Genomic DNA, 22,913 nt, shown 5'->3' with positions numbered 1-22,913 from the left:
ACACCTGCTACTTCCCCACCCACACCCCATGGACGACAGAAATGGCGACTGAAAGAGCCGCTCCTGGGCCTTTCCACAGTTCCGTAATTTCGGTTAAGTTGAGCCACGCCCTCTTTAGTTTTCAGGCGCAGGTGGCGCCTATAACATTAAAGTGGCCTCATTGTCCTCGATCAGCCCGCCCCCCCCCTCCCCTCAACCACGTGCCAACCTCTCTAAATGGAGCAAACACGGGCAGCCCTATCAGATGGCCCCGCCTCTAGTCATTCAGCACACCCCCGCACACACGACACAGACAGGCGCCTGCCGGCACGGAAACCACAGCCACGACCGCCACCGTGCTGATGGAAAGTGCCGTCAGGCCGCCCACACTGTGGGCCCCACAATGCACATACAGAGCACACAGTTTCAGGAGGGTATCCCGTTTCACTGGGTTATTCCCCAGAGCTAGAAACTCCAGATCCCCGATGGCCAGCACCCACAGGTTCCTGGAGCCTGAGGCCATCATGCCGTTACTCAATGGTCTCAATATTGTCTGACTGAGCAGTTGTGCCCAGCTGGGGGCTCCCAAGGACTGAAGATCTCTGGCTTTGGTTGATATATGTACATACATTTACAAAGGTAATAATGTTTGTGAAGCCATTATAATTTTCCCTATTTCTGCATAAATATGACCTATTCTCTTGCAAGTCTTAAAACTAGATAAAAGTATCCAATTAAATAAATGACATAAAAACAATTACTGTTATTGCTACACAAGGGGGTCCCTGGCAGCAATTACTTGACAGTTCACGTACTTTAACACAAATATGAAACACTGAATCATTTCCTAAACTAAAGTTACAAGTATGATTTTGTGTCATTTGTTTTCACATTTTCGGTTTATTTATACAAAAATCTCAAAACTCAAACTTTCTAGCACCAGTGTACATTTAGGTCCAAAGGTGAGGTTTTCTTTCAAAGCGCCTTGAATTTAAGCCCTTCAGAACTGTACGGTGCTCAAGCACACTACAACAAGACCACTCTTGGGACTAGAACCAGCAACATTCAGGGTTCAAGATATTATTCATCACGCTTGAACATGACAAGTTCACTGTACTTATTTGGCCTCCACAGTCACCAGATCCCAATCCAACAGAGCACCCACAGGATGTGGTGGAATGGGAGAGTCACATCATGAAGGGGCAGCCAACAAGTCTGCGGCACCTGCGTGATGCTATCATGTCAACATGGGCCAAAGTCCCTGAGGAATGCTTCAAGCACTTTGTTGAATCTATGACAGGAAGAATTAAGGCAGTTCTGAAGGCAAAAGTGGGTCCAACCGGGTACTAGCAAAGTGTACGTAAGAAAGTACCCAGTGAGTCTATATAATTATATATGAAGAGAGAGATGGTGAATGATGGAGGGGACCCCAGTACTCTCTTACTAGCAGAACTGTAGACTGCAGCTTGAGCCATATGAGAAACCACTAGATCCAGCAACATTCAGGGTTCAAGATATTATTCATCACACTACCAGCATTACAAATCATCCTCACTGTCACATCAGACCCCGCTGGATGGTGCACTCTCCACCACAGGATTGGTAAATTTTTCATGAGGAGCCAAAAGCTGAAAATCAACTGCCTCCATTCCAAAATGTATCACGCACCTCTTGAAACAACCTCGGGAATTGTGTTCAGTCTCACAAGAACTTTACAACATCACGTCACCATAGAGACCGCATTTGTCTTCCTGGGGCCAGTGTGTCACATGGTAACAGAACAGCCAAAGGGGCACACGCTGATTCAGCGTCTTTGACATCTTCAAATTTCAGCTGAAATCTTTTTTGTAACCTTTGACAGGATGCACAGTCATCTATCCATCCATCCATCCATGGTTATACACTCATCATCGGGACAGTTCAAGCACACAAGCACTGCAGTTGAGTTAAAGAAAACATACAGGCAAGACACATACAGCCAGCTGTAGAGCCCTAACTTCAGTCTGGTTTTTAGAATTTCCAGACCATTCCAGGCTGGATGGAGGAGATGCCCCAGCCATGTTTTCAGGCAGCGCGAGTGATTAAAAAGTCACCTTGAATGTTATAGAGGCGGAGACTGTGAGTCACATGTTCAAACACGGTCACCACTTCAGAGAAGATGGCTCCTCTGGTCACCCTTATCACAGGAGGGCCCTTTGGAGAGTATTCCTGAAGGGATAGAGCAAGACAGAAAGTCAAAGCTGCAGAAGAAGCTCAACACGACTGGGTGGCACAGGGAAATTAGCAAGGCAAATTAACCATGCACCCATCCACCCATCCAACCACCATTCCATCCATCCATCAAGCTACTACACCACAGTAAATAGATTCAGACAGCGGGACGGTGAGCCTGGACCCCAACAAGTAGGAAATAGAGGGCGAGGTCAAGGTGAGAGCAGCTTCACAAAAACGGTGTCATACAGCTATGGAGAGCAAAGGCCTCTCTCTACAAAGCCTGATTACCTTGGCCTCACCGTCGGGCAGGAATAGGTAGGCTCCACTCTTATCCCTGTTACTGGTGGTTCCATACCACACAAAGGCCAGTCTCACCTCCTGTTCGGCACCACTTTCCTTGGACTGCATCCTCTGAAAGATGTGGGAGTCATATGATAAAGCTTTCACATGAAAACCGATCAGGGGGCCTTTCCCACATATGAACTTTCTACCAAAGGAGACTCTCAGTTGTAGCTACAAACACACATATGCTTCATGCAGCTGACTGTGCTAAATATAACAGAAGAAAACGAAGCAGTTAGTGTCCAGCCAGCAGAGCTTGGCACATTTCGAGTGCAATTTGTCCTCTCAGCCCAGTAATTTATTCAGTAACAGAGCTACACTGTAGTTTGTAGAAAAGGAGAATAAGGCACCATTATCCCCCATAACAGCAGGGTATGAGATCCGTACATCTTTTGTTTATAATATCATATTAGGAATTAAAAAACGAGGAATTTTGAGGTCACCTCCATCAAACCCGACATTGAGGAGCACCAAATCTTCAGGAAGGAGTTCTCGATTGTAAACGCTGTGGAGTCTCCTGGCAGCACATTGACCCTGAACTGCCCAGTTCCTGCCACAGACACGTCGCCGCCCTGCTGGTAGAAGGTGTAGCTGGCTGGGGAAGTCCTGACCTCAGGTGCCTCGCTGAGGTGGTACAGGGACAAGCCCAATGGAGAAGTGTGTGCCATGAAGGAGAGCTGGGGGCAGGGAAAGGAGCCAGGGGATCATGACTGAGTGAGGGACCAAAACCCCGGGGGGGGGGGGGGGGGGGGGGGTGTTAAATGACCTTTATATCAATAAAATGAATATTTTCTGAATGAATATTAATGTGTGCAGTTTCTCTAAGTATTTATTTAAAACACTTGCACAATAACATATAAAAATCCTTGATGCTTAAAAGAATAACCCAAACATTGCTGATCAATGCTGCCTCCATGACTGTGCCCACTGCGTGCGCTTGGAAGCTGCATCTATTTACTTGACACCGTCCGCAGCCGATGGCGAGCGGCTCACCTGGAAGGCCTCGCTGGAGGCCCTGGTGGCTTCCTCCCAAACTGCGCTGACCTGGGCAGTGACTGTGTGCCCAGCGGCCGTCTGGACTCGCACCCGTGGGGTGTTCACATAAACAGTGACCATGGTCAAGCGTTCCTGCTCTGTGGGGTTGTAGACAACCAGGACCCTGAGGCAGACAAGGATACATCTCAGAACAATGGCATTCAGAGCTTACGAATAAAAGAAATAAAAATAAAAAAACCACACAGACAGCCATTTGCCATCACGACACCAGACAGACGAGGTTTTCGGGGAAATCCAGGACACCATCTAACAATCTAACAGTTTCCAGTCAGACATTTACATGCACAAGGCCGACGTACAGGCAGGTTTGCCCCCTGGATCATAGGGGAATAATTGCCCAACTAATTCCACATTTTATTTCCCCTACTCCTCTTGGGGGTGCTGCCTGAAGACCTAAATCTATCAAGATGTCCAGCACACCCTGCTACATGTGACGTTGCCACTACCAGTGATGTCCCTGCATCCAGCTTGTTGTTCTGCCTGTGTCATCTTCCATGTATGATCCACTGCCTTACTTATGGTTGCCTGCCAATTGGAAGGAGAGTCGGCACCAGCTTGTCATCACCTCCCTGCTCCCTGGTTATTTCTCAAATTTTATTATTTGGACTGTGTGACTTGGCACTTAACCATCTCTATTTCACTATCCCTGCCGGCCCCTGGAGGATGGGCTCCCCCTTTGAGTCTGGTCCCTCCCAAGGTTTCTTCCTTCTTTGGAGTTTTTCCTTGCCACTGTCACCTATGGCTTACTCACTGGGGGCTTTGGGTGCGGATGCTGTAAAGCACTTGGAGACGATATAATGTTGTGATAATACGCTATACAAAAATAAATTTGTTTGTTTGTTTTGTTTGAATGAAATTTACCTTGAGACGTCACTCAGCTTCAGGACAGTCTTGTGAGGCAAAGCATCTTGAGCCGGCTGAACGTCATCCTACACATCCCCAGCACACATTAGATAAGAGATAATTTCACGTCATTTTATACTTTTTAAACACAACAACAACTAAGGCTATTTTAAAGTAAATATGAAAATAATGACTTTAGGCGCAAACGTGTAAGCCAGATGTGTAGTAACCATTGTATATGCATTGGGAGGGGTAGGGTCAACATCCTCCTGACCAATCAGATTTGACAAGTCAACAGCAAACAACACTTTGGTGGTATAACACATAGGTATCTGTGTACTGCATTGCATCAGACTGAAATGAATATCAGTAGTATTGCCTATCCCTACTGTTTACTTCTGTGTAGGGTGACCAGGTGACCAATTAGACTACAAGTGGCTGTGAATAGCGGGATCCAATCAGGGAAGGGCCATGTGACCAGTAGGGACCAATTAGGGTACTTTTGCAGTCTGATTTCACAAGTCTGTTTTCATTCTTCCACACTACAACACTAAAATGGAGTTTTCAGAAGCATATGGTTGTGAGAGTGTTTACAAAAGTAGATTCTACATTTTTAAAGAAAAACATAGCAGTGTGGACGCAAGATAAGCATATGGACACATTTCCTGTGCATATTTAACAGTTAAACCCTGTGGGAGTTTTACACAGAACCCAAGGTGCAGTTCGTCTTTGAGGCGACAGTTACCATTTGTAGGAACGGCACGGATGGCTGATGGCTGTACTCCCCTTTGTTCTTCAGCACCAGCCAATGGGCTGAGTTCACCATTATGTGCTTCAGATTCAGGATGGAGTGAAACAGCCTGAAGGAATAAAGGGTGGGGGGGAAGGTTGAGAAACCCGTACAGTCGTATCATCAGACGAGAGACATGAGAAGGGAAACTGCCAAGGCCCCGTACAGTAGCTCAGATCGAGCCGCTGATTACAAAAGGAATAAAAAATCTGGTAGTTTCTGCTGAGGAAAAAAAAAAGAAAAGAAAATGTCTTTAGCTCAAGGCCCCTGGAGAAATGTAGCACTGTTTAGCTTTTAGCATCAAGGCGACATCAATGGGCATACAGCATGGCATCGGCTAACGTCGCAGGATAAATGAACACACAAGAATCACCTAATCGGCCAACATTAGATTCATGGCAAGCCAAAATGGTTCTCTTTAATTACTCTCTAGGGGTAAAAGTAAGTTCATTAGAGCATCTACAGAAAGAAATGAGCTCAGCAGGAAGGAGAATCTCGTCAACCTGACAAAGTTACAGCGCGGAAGATGGAAGGGATGGGGTCGAACGGACCCAAAGATGTTGTTGAGGGCACACCCATTGCTAAAATGACCAGACGAGGCTGTTTAAGTAGCCGTTTGATCCCCAGCATGCCCCAATTTAAAAAACGATAATCTCATTAATTGCACTTCATTAGGCCACCCTGCACAGCGGGCCAGTCTCGACTGGAACTCCGCGCCCCTCATTAAACCCTCGACATGCCTCATTAAACAGGCAATGAATCCCAACTGACCCAACAAAGACAGGAATGCCAATCTGAAAGAAGAAATTCGGCATTTCAAGCAGCCGCAAAGTTAATACACATGGCACATTGAGTTGCTGATTGAACGGGCTGGGAAGAGGTTCATTTCGCTGTATATTGAAATACTGAGAGGCATTTGTGGATTTAACTGCTCATATTGGTGGTGGGAACATTAGTCCTAAAACTCCAGCTTCCAAAGGTCAATTGACGGTCCCATTCAATCTTGAAAATTCATTTTCAAACATAGACTTCCATTTATAAAATAAAAATATATAAATGTCACATGTAAATATCCAAGCTCAAATGATCTTCGTCAGTAGGACACAAGTTCATTCTACTGCCCAACAGCAGCAGGCTAAGGACAGCTAACTGAACATTAAGATTACGGAACTTGCCATCAGCTTAACGGTGCACCAAAACGAAACCACTTTCACAACAGATGAAGCTGAAAATGTCATTATTAAAACAAACCCTGGGGATCTGCGGTCAGATATTAACCAAGATCATTCAACAAGAAGCCATGATAGCCTGTGCTCTTCAGAGAGAACTGGGAGAGTAAACGTGCCGCTTCAAGCTGCTCTCGGCCTTTGAGGCGCATGTGCAACAATGGGCTGATTAACAAGCACATTAGAGCTGCTGGTCTTCAAGCCTCCTTCAGAGACCATGATTGTGTGGCTTTTTTGGTTGCCCTTCCTTTCTCAGGAAGCCACCGCTTTACTCTGCACTTATTAAAAAAGCAAAAAGATGATCCCTTCAAAGGCGTGGGTGTCTTATACAACCAGGCCATTGAATTAAGGGAGAAAAAAAAAACAGGCTTAGTATATTTTTATACATCCTAAAAAAGATGAGTCTCTTCATTTTTGACATGAGGAAACCAATGTTTGAGTATCAAAACACATCTGAAAGCTGGTCTGAACATGAAAGATACAATTCACATATTTCAGCCTTATATTAAATCGCATATATTATTACTGCCAGGCCAGTCGCTGAAAGGCCAGGTTACACCTCCATCCATCATCAATAGATTTTGTTTCTTCCCTGTTGGCATGGACACCTTCCAGGACAGTAATGCAAAGACTCAATGGGTTCGAATTGTGGTTCAGGGAGCATGAGGAATCATTTTCACATATGACTTGGTCACCACAGAGACCTTAACCTCAATGAAGGTCTTTGGGATCTCCTGAAGGAGACTTTACGTGGTTCAACTCACTTGTCAATACAGGATCTCGGTGAGAAATGAATGCAAATCTGGATGAAAATAAAGGGTGAGATGTTGCATAAGCTTGTGGAAACAATGCCATGACAAATGTGCGTTAAAGGCGGTCCAATAAAAAATTGGGCAGTGTATTTTGTCCATCTAGTTTATTCGACTTAGCAAGAAGTTAATTGTCAGCATCTTGATTTAATACAGGAGTTACTGATTGCCAAAGTATCACTAACAGGTTCCAAGGCAGCATGACAGCCACAGTGACTCTGTCCATCCCAGCACGGCCATCACGTGACGTCAGGTCCACAACTATCCCATTGGGTTTCGCGTTCCTTCAGTGCTGTGGGCCTGGAAGTCTGCAATGTTCTCTCAATACACAGTTAATGTTTGAGCCATAACCTTATGTCACATCTACTTAAATACTCCTATTGACCATCCATCTTGGGACTCCTTATCCTGGTTTGGGTCAAGGGGGGCCTGGAGCCTATCCCATGCTGGAAGCCACCCTGGACAGGATGCCAATCCATCACAGGGCACAGATACATACACACACAGGGCAAGAGGGGTTATCCAGTTGGCCACCCACTTCCAAATAATACTAATCATGCCTATCCAGTATACAGGGTAGTGTGTGGCTGAATGAGGCTTTTTCCTTGTGTTCGGAAGGTTGTGGGTTCAAAGTCTGTGGTCAGCAGATAGTTTCATTGCCCTTAGGACCCTTGAGCAAGGCCCCTAAACCCCTCTGAAATACCCCGAGGGGCACTGGATTTAATTCAATATCAATTGAAACTATGGGGTATGATTGCTTTATCATGCTGGTCTGTTTATTTATTGTTTGTTTATTTATCAGATATTTTATTGTTTCTAATGTGTGTATTGTTTTGATGTGACACTGGAGAGAATGCACCTTTAAATTTTGTTGCTGTGGAAACAATGACAATAATGCATCTGAATCCGAATCTGTATAAATAGCTGACCCTGCACTCATACCCCAAGCTGCAGTCGCACCTGTATGTGTGCCTTATGGGAAAAGTAAGAAATCCTATGCAATCGTACCAAAGATAAATGAAGTTTCATTTCAAAGTTAAAATGCTCAACATACACAGAACCCAAAAATATAACCGAATCTGCTGCTTCAGGCTGCTGCATGGTAATGTTCATGTGTAGGGCCGCACGATATCACATTGTGATACAAATCGCAGTTATATGGGGCATGCGCAATATCATCAGGGCTTTAGAGAACGGGCGTAAACATTTGTCAGACGGCAACTTTTTGGTATTATACAGCCACAATCTGATAAGCAAACAAGCAGATTGCATAAAATATTAATGAGAGCCGTCCATAAATTAGTAATCTGTATAAATTCAGTGTATCCTTATAATATTCGATTAGTGGAGCACGACACATACTACTGTTTTGGTAAATCATGGAAGCAATAAGCTCTGAAGTGGCGGTGAAGAAAAGAACAGCTCAACAACCACAACATCTTTTAAAAGAGAAGATATTGTGGATAAACAAGGTAAAAAGACGTCGGTGGTGTGGTGGTGTTTGTGGCAGTTTAAAGTCCAACACATTTATTAAACATAAGCATACATCAGTTATACTGATTACTAATTTTTGGGTGTCACAACATTTTAGGAGTACTACTAATCTGCTTACCAAATAGTGGGTGTACGTAAATGTCCATATAGTTCCGGAAACCTAACAAATTTTTACACTCATCATCTGAAGCCCTGGTGATTTTTGCACCATATAATCACAATGTGTTACCATGCAGCCCTATTTCTGTAGTAATATTCCCATCTTCATTGGCAAAAAGTGTATGGTACAGAATGCTGGACAGTAATCGTAAGACAAAAACCAAGAATTAAACAAAAAGAAAAAAATATATATTACTCAGCACCGTGTCAATTGAGAATCCATAATCTATGTCAAAAGCAGATGGGGGGGCTCCTACCTTGTCCCATAATCGATGACCACCCAGTCCTTCCCAGTTCCTGCGATGGCATCGTGGTGCTGGAAGAGTCCCAGGTTCCGCCTGGCTTCTGTCAGCAATTTGTAATTTTCGACAGAAGGAAAATCATTTAATCTGTTGTGCTTCTTAAGGCTCGTCAGGGCGAAAGAGTACAGGATCTCTGCCGCTCTGTGAAGGAAAGAGGGGAGAAGGGAACAGAGATGGATTATGGAAAACAACACGGCACACTCACCATTACTATAATGACCGTGGCTTCTGTAGGGGTATGAAGATGAAGCTGGACCAATAAAGTTTTGTTGCAGAACAGCAGAGCCCTTTGAAAGCACCTGCATTCACCTGTAAGAAACCTATAGACTTATCAGGCAACTCACATACTTTCAATACATGTATATTACACTAATCCTACGGGGGATCACCTTAGCAGAATACAAAAGAAAGAAAAAAACTTAATATGCTTAATTCCCTGATGGAGCTACAATATTAAAACAACAATGACAGCAATGTTCAGAAAAAAAGAATTGTGGAATGTTTCAGACAAGCTGTTGCATTGGGTTTCTCTGAATGCATCTGAAAGGTTACTTATGGAGACGATTAATCTCAGATAGTTTAAATACAAAAGAATGCTTTAAAACGTTAAGTCCAGGACCTGCAGACATTCCTCAGTTGATTCCAGTTGGAAACACTGCTCAGAGACATTTTAAACCAGCAAAATATTTGGACATTTCACAATATCTATTTGCCACTTGCAATCACTGTGATAAAACAAAGTTCAATATATCAAAGCACAGTGAGAACAAGGATCCACTGAATAAGCCAGATAAAGGTGAAACACAGAAGCTGCCATCAGCTCTGTAAAGCTCAACCAAAGGGAAACTTTCATTGTAGCACAATTGAAAATAGCATAAAAATAAATATACGAATACTTGGAAACACACAATGTGGAGCACACGTTAATTTTCTCCCCTTCTCACAAGTGGGGGGTGACTAGATGACTCCAGTGTCCCAGAATTATGGCAGTAGATGGCAAAACATCAAGCAAGCATATGACTGGACTAGGACTGATCTAAAAGCATACAGCCCTCTTGTGGCTAGGAGGAATACTGACAAGTGCTCACAGAAAGTCTTGGAACGCTGGCTTAATTTTATTAAAATTTTACAATATTTATTAGGTTCACCATAAAAGAAGTCCACTGACAAGCAATGTTTAACATATCTGTACATATCTCATGCATTTTCTTTTTAAGTGTCAATGTTTTTCACTGACTCACTCAGTTCTGCTCTTGCTATTTTGCTATTAATTGTATTCATTGACTCCCAAAGTGACAGTTAACACAAATTTTTGTATTTTATGTTATTGCATGTGTCACTACTAGTTCATTGCTAGTTGCACCAGAGGTGGAAACAACTATTGGTTGTTTCTAATGTGATATTTATTTGTTTAAAATATAGTGATTTTTGTTAGAAAACTAATAAATTTGAAATATTTGTACCAAATTAAAAAAGCATCCGAAGACCTTCTGTGAGCACTGTATTTGTCAAAGTTTATTAGCACATTTATAGAGTCACTTCAAAATGATCAATGAGGTCACAATTAAGAGGATAATATTTCTAAAGACTAACTAAAAGAATTGGGGTATTGACCATTCTAATTTCCTTTCATTGTTCTTCCTGTAAAATCTTGACAAAAGCTCACAGCTTCACCGATTATCAATTCTATCCCCTATCAAATTCAGAATCTTGCTACCTCACTTTAAATCACTACATGGGCTTGTTCCCCCCTACCTCAACGATCTCCTAACCCCTTACTCTGCCCCTCTGCTCATCTAGCTGTAATCTCCTCCATGACCCTCGCACCCGGTTTCTCACTATGGGTGGCGAGGTCATTTGAAGCCATTGCCTCTGGATCCTCTTCCTCAAACTTTCCGTGACAGTTTCTCATTCATTACTTTTAAATTTGACTTAAAGACCTTTGGTTAACAAGCATTCCTCTTACTGAACTGCTTAGATTTTTTTCCCCCGTACGTTCTCATAAAACGACCTTGGGTTTGTGAAAGGCACTATAAATGTAAATTTATCATCATTACTACTATTACTACTTTTAGTAAAGTCTACATAAAAAGTATATTTGTACATGTATAAACAAAAAACAACAAAACAAAATATAAACAAACAATCTATGAAATCATGACAATATGATGCAAACACTTTATGGTGGTGATAAAAAAAATCCAAGCCATAAATAAACTCATTCGTCAAGATTAAACAAAACAAATGAAAGCAAAAACCATGAGACAAATCTGAAAATCAGAAAAGCTGTGAAGATGTTTTATAGGTCAAGTACAAGTACATTGGAACGTTTCCACCTGTATCTACAACCTGGATGAAGGCAACGATAAACAAGTAGGTGCAATAGTGCAGTGAAAAACAGCACTCAGACAATGCATCTTCTTTCAGCTGGCATACCTGAAGTCTTAGAACATCTTACACTTCAAACTAAGGGTATAACTAACTTCTGGTTGGTACTGGTTATTACAGCTTTAAAAGCCACCAGAGATGGAAAGTTCAGGTCCTGAAAGTAAAAATCCAGACCAATATTTTGTTCCAACTAGTTGAGTACTCCGATTCAACAGCTTCGTTGAAACAAAATCTTGGTCTGTATTTTTGCTTTCTGGACCTGAACGTTTCCCCTGTGAAAGTTACAGGAAATTGTGTTTATTCACAATCGGTCAAAGCCCACGTGGCTGTCAGGGCACCCGTTTAAAAAAATGAAACCGGCGCCTGTCTATGCAGCCTAATGGATCGAGTGGCATTGCCCATAATAAGCGAGAGGGATGAGTTCTACTTGGTTGTAATGGAGGGAATGGCGAACAGAGTCATGTCCCGGGGAAAGGTTCAAGATACATATACTAACAGTCACAAGGAGGCTTCCATTGCAGAAACTTACAGAACCATTCGGATTCATGGGATACACAGATGGGAGCTATACAGCACATCAGCAGCCCCTGGGCTCCCAACCAGAACCATAGAGACACAGAGCGAATGAGGGGGACCACATCAGCCTTTATTCCATCTAAACTAACGGCCAGACTGAAATCATGAGCGGCTAACCATGAAACGGTGTTTGGATTTTTGAGAGAACAGGTAGTGGCAAGTGAGGATCGAAAGGTAAACACAGTAAAACATTCCTTGGGGGTGGGGGCAGTCTCAACAGTCACAGCTGAGGTCTGCGGAAGCATCTGGACACTCACAGTTTAGCAAAGGTGACGAAAATGCTGCCAGTGACAAAAAGTACCACCAGTGCAGCTACACCCCAATGGCTAATTTTATAGCACTTTAATGTAAACAGGAAAAGGGCGGCGGACACACTGCATGCAACCCTCTCAGTTCCCCATGACAGGTCTCTCTCGGGGTTGTAAACCACAAGTCACACCGAATAGCCTTGCTGCGTTTCATTTTCATTGCTGACCTGCCCCAGCCTGCAGCCTGCTTTCGTATTACCGATCGAGGCATGCGGCTCCCTTGTCACGTGGCATCAACAGAAACCGGCGAGGCACGAAAGGTATTTAACCACAGGCTTGAGTGAAGGCTCTGGAACTTCTGCCCTGATGAGGAAGGTAGCGGATTATCCGAAATTCCCCTTTCCACGGTACGTCCCGAAAAATTAGTGTATGAAGCACAAGCATATACACCTCCTGCATGTTACCCATCCATCCATCCATCCTTCCATCCATCCATCCATCCATCCATCCATCCATCCATCCATCCATCCATCCACTGCTTCTCCTAGACATATTGTGCTTTATGTTAGACACTGAATGTGAGGATAGGGTACAAAGCACACTAATACACAGTATTTTCATCCATAGTGAATGAGTAGCTACAAAACAGGATTTTGTACATTAATATAGAAAAACAGATTCCCAAAAACATTTGAACACTTTATCGTCCATGCTGCGGCTATATGTCACACTGCATGGCCTGCCCGATATGTCACACCGCATGGCCTGCCCGATATGTCACACCGCATGGCCTTCCCTCGGCTGCCTGCCGCTTATAGACAGACACTGGAAAATGCCAGGATCTTCTCACCGATGCTCTGCCAAACCTACATTCCAGCCTTCTTTTGCTATTTTTCCAGAATTCTCTGTTTATGTCAAATGTCCCGAACACTTCCGAAACGCTTTCGGGTCGTCTATAGTCAAACTAACCCTTCTGTTACTCTCCTGAGAGTTACAAATTTACATAATGTCTGGCTTCCCTGACACTATGTCATTTCCACTGTATAGCACTCTTCCGAAGTTACCAAAGTGCTGGTCTCTCTGGGGCATAGTATTTATACCCTTTAAAGTCTACAGAATTCTTGGATCAGCATGTATCCATTGCTGGGTACACCAATGCATCAGGATGGTATGCAGCTCAGCAGGTCTGGGATCTGTTCTCGTGTTAAGAAGGTTGTAGGTTTAAATCCGATGGCTGGGATAAGGGCTTAAACTCCGACTGCTCCAGGGGACTCGACTGCTGTACTGTAACCTGAAAAATCTTGCCCTCGCCTATAAATACGTGTGATTGGGTTTCTCATGGAGAGAATGTTGTGATATGAGAAAATGGCTGCACTGCCCCACAGGTGTGGATGTGCCTGGTCTGTTATTCATGACAATGTACCAGCTAGTTCATCGTGGCAGCCCAGTTCCGCAAAAATTTTTTGGAGGATTTATTCAGAATTTCCTGCTGAAAAAGTAATGTGAGCCATACCTGCATGGGAAGGTTCAGCTTTACTTGCCAAGCGTCTGACAGCGCAGAATCTGATCGGGAAGCACAGAGCAGCCGCTGACAGCTCTCTTGCATGTGGACTTGGATTTGGGGCGAATGACAGGGCCAGCTGATCAGACACAGCTGTGAAGCCAGCTGTCAGACCACTTACGGCACCCCAGAGTAGGAAGGTAATACATACAAAGAGGTTTTTTCTCAATTTCTAAACAAAAACTGCAAATATGGGTGAGAGCGGTCTCAAGTTTAATGCAACTGAGCGCAACTCAGTGACAGTTCAGATTTAAGCTAAATTAAATGGCACTTTAGTAACTGGCTAGTTACTAGTATCTCCCTGAGCTAGCCAGTTTGATATTTTTATGTAAAATTTGCTATGAATAATCACATCGCTCTCACTGCGGGGCTCCCTTTACAGATGTCAATGATAACTGCACGATGCCTATTAATTCTGCAGTCATTTTCAACCTTTATGCAAAAATGAGTCCCTTAGTTTCTTCTTTGTAATCATTCAGAGGAGCAGAGTCTTGCAAAGGCCTAATTCATTATGAACAGCCATTATTTCTTCAGCATGGCATCTGGCCTGTAACCTTCCAGATGAGTCTTTCAGAACCCTAAAGCAGTGTTTCCCAATCTGGTCCTCGGGGACCCGCAGACAGTGCATGTTTTTGCTCCCTCCTGGAACTGGCAGGGAGCAAAAATGTGGACTGTCTGTGGATTCCCAAGGACTGGGTTAGGAAAAAAGTACCCTAAAACACTAACAAGAAGTGAGAGGAGGTGGTGTGTGGGGGGGCACGAATACCAGCCTCGTCGTAATGTTCTTTGAGAAGCACAGACAGGCTGAATCATATTGAGGGAGGGTTTGAGAGTATGGGAGCTTGAAGCACCAGATAAAGGTGGTGGTTGCGGAGGGGGGAGGGGATGCCCATAACTCGACTCGATGGATCAGCCAGCATCATACTCAGCAAACACATATCCCCCTGAGCAAGTTCATTCCTGACCTAGGGTCCCAACCTCCCAGTTCCAAACAAATACTTAAATACCTTTCTAAGAGAAGGTATCCACAGCAGAAATGAACTGAAAACACAAAATGGTGCTTTCATAGACCGGCTGGATCCCTACAGTATATCTCTGCATGACCTACAGCGCATGTGACCTTCACCCATGTGAAGAATCCATCAAGCTTCATGTTGTTTCCAGAGGTGGAAAAATCCAAATTAAGATTCTATTTCAACCAACAAGTTGAGTACTCTGACTCCTTATGCTTAACTGGTTGGATGAGACAAAACTGAGTTTCCCCACTTCTGTCATTTTCAATATGCAGATACCTCAGCTACAATCTTCTTATATAACCTGAAGACATAACTGCACAGCACAGGGATTAACACTGTGCACAACACAGTGTACTTTAACAAGCCACTCACTCATTTTTATTGTGATTAAACTGCAGTATAGTTACAGCTTGACAAGCTACAGGGGTGTCAAGAGAACAACCCTATAAAAGTGACTTTGTGCAGTGTTTCCAAACAAGGTCCTTGGGGACCCCGAGACAGTTCGTGGGAGGGAGCAAAAATGTGGACCGACTGTGGATCCCCGAGGACCGGACTCAGAAACACTGACTTAGTACATATAACCAGCATAATTTACTACTAAATTTTCTATCAAAATTTGAGTCGTGGTTCGCTGAAGAAAACATAACCAGGTACCTAATCTTGTATATTAGGGTGAACTCTACGGTAACACCTAAATATTCATGAACCCATAGGGTAACTACTCATCAAAAAACAGAAAGAAGAAACTAATGAAAAAATTTTGCACAAACACAATTTGACAGGATGATAAAATATGTAATACGTACCAATTACTCAGTCATTTATATACATCATCTGCAAGCGAATACAGTCACCAAAGCCAGACATTCCAGCAAATGATTCTCCTTTAAGCAAATCACAGACATCCTTGCTGCTTTAATGTGAGCGTAGCGCAGGCCGAGACTATCACGAGCGGCTTCTGGGGTTGGAGACGTGAGGCTCAGGCGTAATCGAGCTGCAGGGCTCAGAGAGGAAGGAGACGCTAAGGACTTTATTATTGCTTTCCTGGAAAAGTGCAGACAGCTGCTGCAAGCGAATCACACAGCAAAGGCTTCATGTAAGCACCCACACTCGATGTGTGGCTCTTGACAGATACAAACAAACAGCTCCAGACACTTCTGGACAATAACACAGATCTATGATCAGGGCGTTTACTCCCTGAATCATGTTCAGGGCAGGCAGAAGCATATTTTGGCAGGGGGCCTTTCATCTACATATTAATTCCACTGTGTGATAAAGAATGACAAACAAATTGACCTCACGGGCATGAATGTTTCCGACACAGGTGAGAAGATGTTGGCTGACAGCACAACAGTAATTTGCCAACTTTAGACTAGAGACTATTTGATTGAGAGTCACACATCCACGATGTGTTGTTGCAGACCACCAGGCATGCTCACTGATGGATGCAAGGTGGAGCCATGCTCCGGGACAGACTCACAAAGAGAGTGCATTGCTAGTGTCCCTGCAGTCCTACAACCTTCACTGCTCTGGTGCGATACACAGCCTTACAAATAGCACAAAGATCAATAAGGGAGGGAGCAAAAGCTACACAAAGATCACGCGCCGCATGACGGAACCTTTCCCAGCAGCACCAAGGTTAACAGGCAGGTTAAAAGCAGTCATGGTCAGCAAGCCTAGGATTGGATGTGGGGGAGGCCACATCAAATCAAGAACCTTGACTAGCAACTAGCGCTGATGAGAGTCACATCAGGCTTCCTACATACGCTTTACACTCTGCACCAGGACTCTTAAAATCTGGACCGATTCCAAATCCAGACCTTGTTTTCAGTTCTCCCAGGTAGTTAGTTTAATAATTACTGATTCTGATTGGTCAGGGGCTTCACACCTGGCTGACAGGTAAAGGAAGGCTGGAAAACCAGCAGTGCTCAGACCCCGAGGACCGTGATTTGAATAACCCTGCTCTACACCCTACCCCTCCAACCAGGACACACACTGCCGGGGAGGTTTTAATTTGTGTGGGCACTGTCCTACTCCTGGCAATCTGTCAACATTAAAGTTAGCCAAAAGCCACTTGATGTACATTGCTGCTCTTAGGTATACAATACTTTCTTTTCTGCAGCATTATGTGCTGTTTGTTTCTAATAAATTCTGACAGCTATTTTAAACATAGTCTAAGAGTGTTTTTCTGGACTAGATTCAAGAGTTAATATTGATCAAAATCATTATTATTATTTCACATCATTTTGGCATTTATGGTCAAATAACTTCTATTTTTTAAAAGCAGAAAATTACTAAGCAGAGTTGATGAAAGGATTTTTGAACATAAGAAAACAGACCATAAAATCAGACTGAGGGAATGATGTATGGTGGTCCTTCCTGAACATATCAGGATCTGCGCAGAGAGCCAGTCTGCTGTTTTGCTCTGTTTATATGCAAAGGCCAGTCACCTCTCACACACCTGAGCTTAATCACGACCTGGCACAGATATGTCCCCAAAACTCCTGAATACCACCCCCCCACCCCAGGAGAGTCTGCCCCCATGTTCATAACACAGAAACAACTTATTTTGAAGCAAACACTGAAATATTACACACACCACATCTATATATACACAATCTATCTGGATGATTCCAGCTACATTAAGGATACCTTCCGAGTATATCCCCCCTGCACACACATCATCTTTTACTGCGAATAATCCTCACAGGATTTCTGGGTCATGCCTTGATTACAGCAAAGCTATAGGAACTATATTTGCACTTTTGTTTGCGCCTCTGTGGTTCCCCATTTTGGGCTTGTGGTTTTGAATCTGGGGGTCTTTTTCAGACATAGGTTGCAGAGGTTAGTAGGTCAGCAAACATATTTATAAATCACACGTACTGTGGCTTGTGTTATGCATTCACACTTTGTTTTGGTTTTTAGTTTTCAGTATTTTTTATGGGTGAGCGTGTCTGTAAGACAATGAAAACGGTAAATACTCAAGTTTACTCAAGGGATGGACAAAGTATAGATGCTTGTTAAAAGTATGATATTATGCTAGTGGAGTGTCACAGTAATGTAAATGTGGGGATTTCCCAGAACTCTGGTGTGTCCCAGACCACGGAGGATTTGATGGTAAGCGCCCCCTACAGGCTCACCTGAGGTGCGACTCCAGCAGCCGGTCCAGCCGCTTGTAGAAGGGTCGCGAGGTGAAGTAGCCGCTCCAGTAGTGGTCGTCCCGGTCCGCATAGGTGAAGAAGTCCCCGCTCACCACCGGGAGCAGTGGCGAGCTGCTGGTCAACGGGTCGACGTCTGCAGCAGCCCGCAAGGCAGCGAAGAAATCGGAGATGGTGCCAAACTGGGCCTAAGGGAGGATCAAGAGTAGCATGATTATACTCAAGGCGGTAGCTGGAGTATAAATATTCCTGTGAGGACAATCTGGAGTATAATCAGGCTTGCCCAAGTACAATCACGCTCGTCTAAGCATAATCCGGAGTATAATCATGCTTGTCTGAGTATAATCATGTCTGTCTTATTATAACATGAAGTATTAACATGCCTGTTTGTAAATGATTTTGAAAAATTTTTTTTTTTTATTCTACCACTATGATTAATGAATGGCGTCACATAACCTAAAGCTGTACATTTACTTGGGGAGAGGTTACCCAGTTGGGATGATGTCCCTGGGTTAGAAATGTTAGCTTTTAAAGCCAACACCTTCCAGACTTTTATTTTTATTATTATTAATAAACACAAGCACAGGGGTAAAATAAGCACCAAAAATAAGAAAGAAATATTAACTGCAATTTCTTTAGTTACTTCTGTGTATTTGATTTGCTGTGCATCATACCCAGACAGATTACTGCTGATCATGTTGATCAAAAAATATTACATATACAACAATTCAACAACTGTGAATGTCAGGGCAAAAGTAAACATTTCATTAATTTCTGCACTGTGCCCTTGAATCAAGAGGACACAAGAGGCCTGTATATCCAGGAGATAACATGGTTCACTCTTCCAGTCCTCTGCCCTGGCATCTCTCAGACGATGGCAGATGTAACGAGGCTTAACTGCGGTGGTGTTTAGGAGCAAAAGCTGCTGACCGCTAAAAGAGGATCTCATAATGTACACAATGTCAGACTAATACCACCAAAATAGGCACCGACCCCCCGCAAGAGAAAGAAACACCCATACAGAGAAAGCTGGGCATAGCAGTAACCCCTCGGCAACATTAATGCATGAAACCAAAGGCAGCAGCTGGCCAAACGCTCGGGGACGGGGGGAGGAGAGGGAACCTGCACGTGCAGCTCTGGGTGCGAGTTCATGTAGTCGAAGAGCTTCTGGTAGTTTTGAAACTGCTGGTCCCACTCGGAAGCCTCCGTGTATCGGAAGTCATCTCCCAGTGGGGCAAGGACCACCTTGGTACGGAACAGCTGAGATTTCTTTCGATATTGATCCAGCAACATGAGAGCCCTTTGGAGGGAAAGAGGGATGAGGAAGGCGAGAGAGAGAAACGCACATTCCTAGGGAATAAAAATGGATAGAGGATAGAGCACCTGGTTGTGAGTATCAGACATTAATAATTCAACTTCTTACATATCACGTAAATTATACATGTATTCCTATATTTAACCAATCTCCCAAGCATTTCTCCAATACAAGGTAAAGATGGGGGCAATATGCAAACTTAACCAGTGTAAGATCTATCATTTTTCAAGCCCCACTTCATGTAAATGTATGAGACACATGATATTGACCAGAATAAGCACCTATTCTGAAAAGCATATTCCAGTAAACAGGAGTGGTATGAACTTTTTCAGACCGAATCAAATAAAATAAAAAGAAAAAACGTTTCCTAGCCACATAAAAATGATGCAGCCTAATCTGTGAAAAACAGATCTGACATTTTATAGACAGAAGCTCCACGTTGATCAAAAAACCTCTGAAACTTTATGCAAAGATCTTTAGCAAACCATTACGAAAGAAATTCTAGAAGTGAGCTGCTTACAAGAGCAAAACTAATAAAACAAGGAAGTGTCCAAAATGTAAGATTGGGATGGAAACACACAATACCCACAATGCAACATACATGGACGCCGGGTGTGTGGCAGCCACGGGTTCGACTGGCCAGACTCGGTGGAGTTGTGCTCACCTCTCCTGCACGTTGTCATGCGTGATGGCCTGGGGGGGCACCCTCCAGGGGCAGCTGATTCGCCCCCCTGGCAGCCGCTTGAAATCAAACTGGCAGCAGATCTTGGGGTCGGGGCCACAAGTGTGGGGGATGTCGTAGCTGTAGAAGGGCATCATGTGGCAGAGGATGTCTGTGCTGGAGTCGGGGTCTGGGGGCACAGACAGGGAAACAAGATGTCACTCTGCATGTTCTGGCGACATCCCAATGATAGGCAGAGAGTCCTAACAAGTTGAGGCCCCATACGGAGCTGCTACAAGGACAGCAGCGGGTTTGAGCCCAACATCTACTGTGTTATTTCCTCAATGAGAGTCTAACGCTGTTCTGCTTAAGCTGACGTCACTAACTGATCCATAATGCCGATTCTCATTTGCATCGAGTAATTTAAATGACTGCTGAGAGTGAAAAGGAAAGAAGAAACTAGGGAAAGTAAAAAGCCAGGAAACAAAGGCATGTCGCTTTGTGACATTAAAGGAAGCGTCCTCCACATTTCTTGGGGGGGCTGAATTTTAAGGATCTTGCTACCCTGTGGGGGAGGGGGGGGGGGTCCTTAAGCAGCCTATGTCAGCAACCCGCGGGAATCATTATAGCAGACATGTTTAATCTACCCTTTCCTTGTGGAGCACTACATGATGGGAACCCGCCAAATGTACAGGGGGACTGTAGATGTTCACTCTAAATGTCAAGCTGCTTTACAGTGTATTTACACTGAAAGTTTGATTTTCATAAATCAATAAAATTTCCTGAGATGGACTGGATGTGCCACCTGTTCATCACAGTCTGAGATAGGTACACAGCACCCCCCAACCCTGACTAGCATCAGCACCTGCAAGGTGGATGGATGGAATTTGATGGATTTTATTTTGTTTCTCCAGACACACTGAGCTCTCCCTAACTTTGATGTTCAGTTGCACAGAGCTATGTGTTAATGAGGAATTTGACGGTGTTTTCTTATAAACCCACTAATGTCTAAGAATATAGAAAGCAAAAAGGCACTATGAGAATAAGGTGCCGTTTTGATTGCCATCCACAGAGTTTGGCATTCAGTGGGGGTGTTGTGAGGCTCAGGACCATTTCCCTGGGATCAGAAGGTTGTTAGTTCAAATCCCACAGTTGTGTCATTTCACAGATAATAATAATAATAATTATTATTTATTATTATTATTATTATTATTATTATTATTATTATTATTATTATTATTATCATCATCATCATTATCATGATTATTATTATTATTATTGGGGGCATGGTGGTGCAGTTGTTAGCACTGTTGCCTCACATCTCTGGGACCCGGGTTCGAGTCTCTGCCTTGGCCACATGTGTGTGGAGTTTGCATGTTCTCCCCATGTCATCGTGGGGTTTCCTCCGGGTTCTCCGGTTTCCTCTCACAGTCCAAAAACATGCAGAGGTTAATTGGAGTTGCTAAATTGCCCGTAGGTGTGCATGTGTGAGTGAATGGTGTGTGAGTGTGCCCTGCGATGGGCTGGCCCCCCATCCTGGGCTGTTCCCTGCCTCGTGCCCATTGCTTCCGGGATAGGCTCCGGACCCCCCGAAACCCAGTAGGATAAGCGGTTTGGAAAATGGATGGATGGATGGATGGAATGGATAATAATAATGACGACGACGACAAGAGTCTCACCCCAATTCTGTCTCCAGAAGAACTCCAGCGTCTTCTGAGCGGCGAAGTGCTTCTTGATAGAGTAGTGCACCCTCTGGATGAGCATGTTGGACAGGCCGGCCTGCTTCAGCAGGTAGGCCATGGTGGGGGAGTGACCGAAGGGGTCTACTGCCCAGCCGGATCGCGGCTTCACCCCTGGCAGGCACAAGCATCATGTTCACCGCAGGTGGCTGCTTTTACACTATTAGCTAGACACCTCATTAATCTCGAAAGAAAACTGCAGGTTTTCAATAGCACAATACACATATTCAGACAGTAATAAAGAGTAAATAATTAATGATAATAAACAGTAACAGGACCGACAATGTCAGAGAAAGGATGATACGTAGTCAATAGAAAGAAAGTACTGCACAGCGGGTCTCATAATGAATGTTCTGTGAATGTTAATGAGTAATAACCTAAAAAGGCAATCGTGCTTCATTTAGAAGCGTTTAGATACAAATGAAGAAGAAAAAAAAAACACAGGGAAAATTAGTGAGAACACCAGCAGCAGTCAGGCTATATACGCTTAGCCGTCGGGCTGTGACCTGCACCATCAGGACTACCCATGGATAAAAATACTCAAAGGTTATTTGCATCAATTTAAATGTATAATGTAATCTACTTTTTATGGTAATGGAGAGGTCAGTCAGCCAGAAGCACTTGAAATTAACAAGAATGTAAAGAGACACCAGAAGTTCTCTCTGGAGTAGCTTCTTTTGGTAAAGAATAGCAAGTAGGAAGTATCTACAACTCCAACTATTATTACGCCTGTCCCTCCCAAGAATGCAGCCTAACCAAGAACAGGAGAGTCACTGGGAGGTTGCAGGTTGTTGGTCCTTTGACAAACAGCAGGAATGACAACAGATAAACGTCATAGATGAAAAGGTGAGGCAGAGGGTGCAATTCAGCTCAACAAACCATCCAACAAAGGAAGAGTACGCACCCCACACGGGTCCCATCCACATTTTATTACAGCAAGGCAAAAAGGAAAACGATTGCCATCAAAGGAGAACCAGTGGCATCTTCATAAAGTAAAAATGACAGTAAAAACACCTATCAGGGTTTAATGAAATTTA

General features: G+C 43.7%; 1 protein-coding gene across 1 annotated transcript in view; it reads right to left on the bottom strand.

Annotated features, from left to right (window-relative positions):
* man2a1 (mannosidase, alpha, class 2A, member 1) overlaps positions 1–22,913 on the bottom strand; it is a 58,760-nt gene that overhangs the window by 16,101 nt on the left and 19,746 nt on the right. Inside the window, 11 exon segments of the mRNA XM_049019830.1 lie at positions 2,073–2,187; positions 2,482–2,604; positions 2,979–3,212; positions 3,529–3,694; positions 4,453–4,520; positions 5,180–5,294; positions 9,170–9,355; positions 18,144–18,349; positions 19,284–19,461; positions 20,141–20,327; positions 21,817–21,990. Coding sequence (XP_048875787.1) covers positions 2,073–2,187; positions 2,482–2,604; positions 2,979–3,212; positions 3,529–3,694; positions 4,453–4,520; positions 5,180–5,294; positions 9,170–9,355; positions 18,144–18,349; positions 19,284–19,461; positions 20,141–20,327; positions 21,817–21,990 — 1,752 coding nt within the window.

This window comes from Brienomyrus brachyistius, chromosome 7 (genome assembly GCF_023856365.1).
Source record: "Brienomyrus brachyistius isolate T26 chromosome 7, BBRACH_0.4, whole genome shotgun sequence".
Classification (NCBI taxonomy): Eukaryota; Metazoa; Chordata; class Actinopteri; order Osteoglossiformes; family Mormyridae; genus Brienomyrus; species Brienomyrus brachyistius.
Note: the sequence above shows the minus strand (reverse complement) of the source record. Positions and strands in the feature narration are given on the sequence as shown.